The 6534-nt window shown below is 55.2% G+C and overlaps 1 protein-coding gene across 1 annotated transcript; it reads right to left on the reverse strand.

Moving 5' to 3' along the window:
- Positions 1–347: 347 nt before the first annotated feature.
- On the reverse strand, positions 348–4366 carry TOB1 (transducer of ERBB2, 1). The gene is made up of 2 exons (XM_062216852.1): positions 4074–4366; positions 348–2210 (listed from the first exon to the last, which is right to left on the reverse strand). The coding sequence occupies exon 2, from the start codon at positions 2067–2069 to the stop codon at positions 1032–1034; it is 1038 nt and encodes a 345-aa protein (XP_062072836.1). The 5' UTR covers positions 2070–2210; positions 4074–4366; the 3' UTR covers positions 348–1031.
- Between the last annotated feature and the right edge of the window lie 2168 nt (positions 4367–6534).

Raw genomic sequence — 6534 nt, forward strand, 5'->3', positions numbered from 1 at the left:
ATATGGCTGAACGGCCTGCATATGCCATCCTCATCATGGAAAGACAAAGGTGGCCTGAAGAGGCTTCGTCAAAAAAGCAAGCTGTCCCAAGCACGGGTCCGGCGGAGTTAATTCTGCCAGGACACTTCTGCGCGGCACTGCGGCAGCCACTGCTTTCCATTATTTCTGTGATTCCTTGAGTCAGGCCTTCCCCCGTCATTAGCATTTACAGCGTAACTCCAGAGGGAGATCTTTTGCAAAGGCTTAAGAAAAAATGACAAGAGGCATTTTTAATTTTAAAGAATTTTAATACAAACTTAATATAAACTATTTCAGTCCCTCTTAACATGTAAGACACTGACTCAAAATACTTTTATACCGTTTTTTTCAAGTATTGCACAATATAGGTACAAAATTAATATTTACGATTACATTTTCTTCCATAATATATAGCAAAAATCTTTAAACCTTTAACAGAAAATACATTTTTTTGAAAAAGCAAATATTCGTACATTTTAATTCCACCACTAAAGGAATATCCTGTACACAATTTTTAGAATAGTTGATGTCTTTAAGATGGATATTTTACAATTTCAGTAAAAAAAATACAACATGAAGCTGCTGCTGTCACAGATCACTGTAGTAAAAAGATATAAATGCAATACCATGTCGTAGAAACAATATATATATCCTCTGATATTTTACAAACTTTGTACTAAATTAAATTATACAATTAGAAAAGACCAATAAACCCACTTATTAGTGCCAATTTTTTATAAAAAAAAAATCAGCCATGTCCTTGCTATATCTTAAATACTGTAAGAGGCCATATCTGAGAGTATACTTTAAAATATACAGTCAGTATAAAATAACTTTGTGCTTGGTTGGCAAATGAAAAATGATGCATGTTTTATTTTTGTAACCAAGCTTGAATGTATCCTTACTATAAGCTTAAAAAAAAAAATCTCAAGGAGGTGAAAAAAAACCCCCCTTGGGCCCGAGCATTTTAATTTGTACGATACATTTTTTTTTCTTTCTTCCTTTTTTTTTTTTTAGTTAGCCATAACAGGCTGGAATTGCTGGTTAGAATACTGCATGTTATTTAAGCTAAAATTCAAGCCATCTACAAAAGACTTCTCGTTGAGGCCTCCATAGGCCGCAAACACATCAAAGGCATTGCTGTACTGGAGAGGGCTGAGGTTAAGGGGGTTGTCACCTGGGAACATTCCATTGGTACTACTACTTTGACCCTGCATATTAGGAAAAATAAATTCCTTGGCATTAGGAGAAAGCGCAGAGGTTTTGTGCTGCTGCTGCTGCGGCGGCGGCGGCGGCGGCGGTGGCGGCTGGGCCGGCTGCTGTGGCTGCTGCGGCTGCTGCTGGCTGCCCAGGCCCAGCCCGTACAGAGAGTGCACTGAGGAAGAGATGGCTTTCTGCTTCAGGAGGTCATTCACATTCAAGCCGAGGTTGATAGGAGAAGTGCGTGCAACCTTGTTGCTTCGACCACTATTCTTCATTTTGGTAGAGCCGAACTTGGTGGCAGCAAAAGTGGCAGTGGTAAAGGTTAAAGGCTGAGTGGACCGGGGCATGAAGGTAGGGCTTACAGCAGCAGAGTGACCAAAGGGAGGCGATGGGGAGCTGGACACCGACGAGGCGGGGTCACTTATGGGCATAAAAACCTGGGCCTCTGGGTTAAAGCTGTTTTTGATCTCCTTATCCAACTCACATCCGTTTTCATTATTATCATCCACATAAAGTACCTTCACGGGTCCCTTTTCACCAATTTGGTAGGAAACCTCAAACGGGTCGATCCAAACACTAAGGTCCTGTGGCAGATTGCCACGCACATCGTCAATGTCCAGACCACTCTCTTTGGACGCCTGTTCAATCACTGGGTCCACTTTCTCCCCTATGTGTATACATCTAAACCCTGATCCTCTGTATGGCTTTTCAGGATACCAGTGCCCTTCATATTTCTTCTTAAGAAGTCTCTCGAGCTCTTCACCGAAAATGTTGACACGTCTCCTGGGAAGCTTATTGTACAAATATGAAATAATAAAATTGAGTGCTACTTGGATTTCAAGCTGCATAGCTGCTATGCCACAAAATTAGGTTTGTTTCAACTCTCCCACAAAAACAAAAAAAAAGGCGTTCAATGTGTGGCAGAGAAACAAATTTTCATTCAAAGTGCTGGTTTTAGAAGATTATCCTTCACCTTCGGCGCTCTGGTCCTTTACGGAAAACAAAACAAAAGCAGATATGTCCAAGTAAGAGACGTGCAACGTCAAGTCCCATGACCTTTACTCTATCCCCCCGGAATTTCACTTTTTAAAAATGCCTCATAGGCTAGACAGCCTGAAAAACACAACCCACACGAAACCAACATACAATAGAAAACTGTTTCTTAAGGCTCAAAATCTCAGGGGAAGATGTAAATTTATAGTTGAAATAAATATTCTTCAAAAGAATTATTTACTGAGTAGAGCTCTAAGAAAAGTATCTACAGAATACCTTTTTTTTTTTTCCCCTTCCCCTTCCTCCAAATTCTCACAAAAATATTAACTGGAAATTCAATTCCGCATTCCCACTCACTCACCCCCAGCCCCCACACATATGCCACTGGTAGAAGTTGATCGTTAATTGTTAGCGCTATTCACCGACTTGGAAGTGAATCCTATCTCAGTTCTATCTGGTGAGACTGTTTAATCTGCACCATCGGTAAACGTGGAAACTTGAGACGCCAGGAAAACTCAAAGTACATGATGCTAAAATTAAAGGGACCATAGGCCGAATGAATCTGTCATCCTAGTCAACGACAAGCCCGCACTAAATCGCCTGCGAGGACGGGGGCTGGCTATACTGAGGCAGGCACACACCCGAGCCTGGCTGGCGGCGCGCCTCTCTACCTCTGGAAACACCTCTTGGACAGCGAGTGCAAAGCAAGTGCTTCTCTGGCACTGCACGGGAGCAACAATGGATTTCGGAACACGCTACCGACGACTCTGCAGGGCTGGAGTTTTATTCTGATTTTGAAAAGCGCCTCCCAGCCTCTCAGGACAAGAGAACAGCCATGAGGCACGTATGATAAGGTCGACCTTTACACGCTTGCTGGGTCAGCACTGGGTGGGGATAAGGAAAGATCAAGGGCAAACACCAGATATTTGCAAAGGAGACCTGTGTGTACACGGAGATGGATGGGAAAGGTCGTGCAGAGACCCAGCTGGTGTCCCTGCTTCCGTTTTCCCCCTGCTCGCGGTGACAAAGGGAAGGGAGCCCCCGGCTGCGCCCGAACGACCCGCACTTTCCGAGCCCCACGCCCGAGTGCGGGCAGAGGCGGCTGATCAGGCTCGAAGGCTGGAAGGTGCCGCCGAGCGCATTCGGGCTGGGCGGAAGGTAGTTTTCAGGCGGCGCCTGAACACGGGAGTGTGGAGAATTACATAAACAGCCAGTTCTCATTAGATTTCTGCTCACAGCGCCCGGAGCCCCAGCGCTACGGCGGCAGCTACAGCAGCGGGAGGTGGAGGAGGAGGAGGAAGAGTACGAGCTCCCGGGGAGGAGGAGGAGGAGGAGGAAGGGGACGACGACGACGAAGGCCACGGGAAGGGGAAAGGCCAGCTCCCGCGGCCGGGCACCGGGCACCGGGCAGGTCCGGCGCCGCCGGTCAGCCGCTCCCCTCCCCCCCGCCGTAACCTGACCCGCCTCTCCCCGCCCCCGCCCCCCGCCCGAGGCTCCTGGGACCCGGCCAGGGCCCGGGGAGCACCGGCTCCCCGGCACCATTTTCGGCCTCGGCGGCCACCGGCCCCTCGCACCCCCAGCGTTGCCCGCGAGCTCGCCGCCCCTCCCGGGAGTCCCAACCCCCGATCCCGGCGGCTCGCCCCGGGCCCCCGCCGAGCCCGACGCCTCGGGGCCGGGCGTCCGGAGCCGCTCCCGTCGGGTCCCGGGAGCTGTCCGTCCGCGCCCACGGCCGCGAAGCCGCCGTCCCCGAGCCCCCCGCCCCCACCCCGGCCCGGGGCCCGACGACGCTGCAGCCCCTCCTTCGGCGCCCCGGGCCGGGCTCCGGTCTCCCTGCCGCCCGCCGCCTCGCCGATACTTACGGGCTGCTGCGGGGCTGCGTCCACCACAGACCGGCGGCCGGGAGGGCAGCAGGGGCGGCAGGGCGGGGGCGCGGGCGCGGCGAGTCGGCCGAATGCAAGACGTCGCCGCCGCCGCCGCCGGACGGAGGACGCAGGCCTCGGGCGGGCCTCAGGAGCTCGCGGCTTCTGGCTCGGGGTGGCGGGGACGGGGGTCAGGCGAGCGCGCTCACTTCTCCACACAGCCCGGTGCCCCGGCCCAGCGTCCCCGTAGAGCGCCCACTCCGCGCCGGGCCAGAGCTTCGCTCCTTCTGCCGCGGCGCGCGCCCCGCCTCTCGTTTTATATTCTTCTCCCTGCCCCCAATCCCCTCCGTGGGGGTGCGCGCGCCCGCCCGCGTCACACAGCTTCGGGGCGGCGTAACCATTCCCCGCCCTCCCCGTCCAGCACCCCGGACTCTCGCCGGCTCGCTCCACCCCTGCCCCTACCCCTCGACGCCATTGGCCAAGTCCCGCCTGCCCATGTCCCGTCGGGCGGCGAACGGTCCGGGTGGGGGAAGGCCACACCTCCTCGGGCCCCAGAATGGCCAATGAGCTGACAGTCTGGAGGGGGCTGTGGGCGGGACCAAGAGGAAACTTAGACGGGGATTGGAGGAGAGACGTGTCAGAGAGGGTAGAAAGGGGTGGGGCAGGGCCGCTGACGCTCGGACGCAGCCGAGAGCGCCGGGAGGCAGGGGGAGGGGAGCGAAGCAGGTGGCGAAGCGGCAGGGGGAACGGGGCGGACGGCCCGGGACCTCGAGAGCGAGGGCTCGGGTGCAGGAAATGCGCACAGGCCCGAGCGGGACTGTGACCGAGGAAAATCCCTCTGGTGGATGAGCTACCAAGTCGACCTCTGGCCCACGCCGAGGGAGTCCAGACGGGGACCGGGACTCGTGCGCTCGGTTCATTGAATATTAATCACCTCCGGGCCTAGGCCAACTGCCACCGGCGGAGTGGCAACTGCAGAACCCAAAGCCGCCGGGCTGGGGGTGGGGACGGGAGGCCTTCCGCCCAGGTGACAGTTTAACCGCCTCCGCCGTCCCGCGTCAGGCCTCCCCGGGCGACCCGCAGCGGCCCGGAGCTGGGGGTGGCCTGAGGCCGTAAGAAGGCGCACCTGTCACTCCCAGGGCCCCTCGGTGGCGAGGGGGTGGCGACGCCGTGCCAAGCTGCGTATGTATCCGTGTGCGTGTGTGCATGGCAAGGGCGTTAACAGGTGCACGGAATAAACACGGCGCGTTCCGCAGGGCTTTCGGTGGACGTAGGTGCGGAAACCTAGGGCGCGGGGCGAGAGCGGGACCCACGGGGGACGGGCAGGCGGCTTGTCAGGACCGGCCGCGGAGCAGCACTGCGAGCTACGCCGGACGCCGCGGGGCGTCCCTCGCAGCTAAAAATATTACTCGCAGGTAGCAACGGCGCCTGATTGGCCACGCGCGGCCCCTGAGGCGCAGGCGATTGGCCGCCTGGTATCCAGGAGACGGACGTCAGAGTCGGACCCGCCGGAGCGGAGAGAAAGCCCAGGGGGAGCGAGGGCCGTGAATGGAGCGCCCCGCGCCCCGCGCCCGGAACTCCGCCGCCGGCCTTCGCCCGCGGGCGAGCGGGGCTCCTGGAAGGCGGAGCGCGGCGTAGACCCGCTGCGCTGCGCGGGCACGAACCCGCTGTCTGTGTCAGGGCCAGAGGCTGGTCGCTGTGCGGGCGCGAAATCTGGGTGCAGCCGCCTTCTGCACGCCCCCACCCCACCCCGGAGAAGGAACCGCAGGGAGAGAGGATGTTTCTAAAGTCTCCGTGCGTGCGGGAAGGGGAAGGAGCCGGGGGCGAGCTGGGGTCTGGGGGTGGGGCGTGGCCCGGGCCTCCATGTGTGGCTCGGATCGCTAAAGCTGTACCCGGGGACTCCACATTTGGGCTTATTTTATTAGGGTTGGGATGGTTTGGTGGCGAACAGAGGAGAGTAGAACTGAATTGTGAAACTATGGCAAGTATTTTGAGTTTATATTAAAAAAAAAAAAAGCCTTCCTCTGCATGGAAATGTAACATAAACGATTCGTTTGGCGTTCCTGTGCTCATCTGTTTTGGGTTTTCTGTAATGAGCGTTAACTCCGTTTGTGATAAAAATCGGTTAATCTCATAATTGGCGGCGCATAGAAACGGCAAGAAGTTAGGTAGGCTCTCTCAGGAATGGTTCACCAAGAGAAACTCCAGGGGCAGGATTGCCCGTACCATTAGGCAAATAATTCTGCCGTGTCCAACATCCAGAATTGTAGGACCGTGCGTGGGCCGTGTGTTTTGATGTGTACTTTGGAAAAATATATCACTATAACTAGGGAAGCGCGTTAGCCTTGGCTGAGATGAATTGTAGTTTTGTCAACCTTGTCCATACTCCAAGAATTCTGTAGCAGACCGCCACAGATTCTCCTTTTGGAATGTCCACAGTCTGTAAGTCCACGTTTAAAAT

The sequence above is a fragment of the Lepus europaeus genome, chromosome 18 (assembly GCF_033115175.1).
Source record: "Lepus europaeus isolate LE1 chromosome 18, mLepTim1.pri, whole genome shotgun sequence".
Classification (NCBI taxonomy): domain Eukaryota; kingdom Metazoa; phylum Chordata; class Mammalia; order Lagomorpha; family Leporidae; genus Lepus; species Lepus europaeus.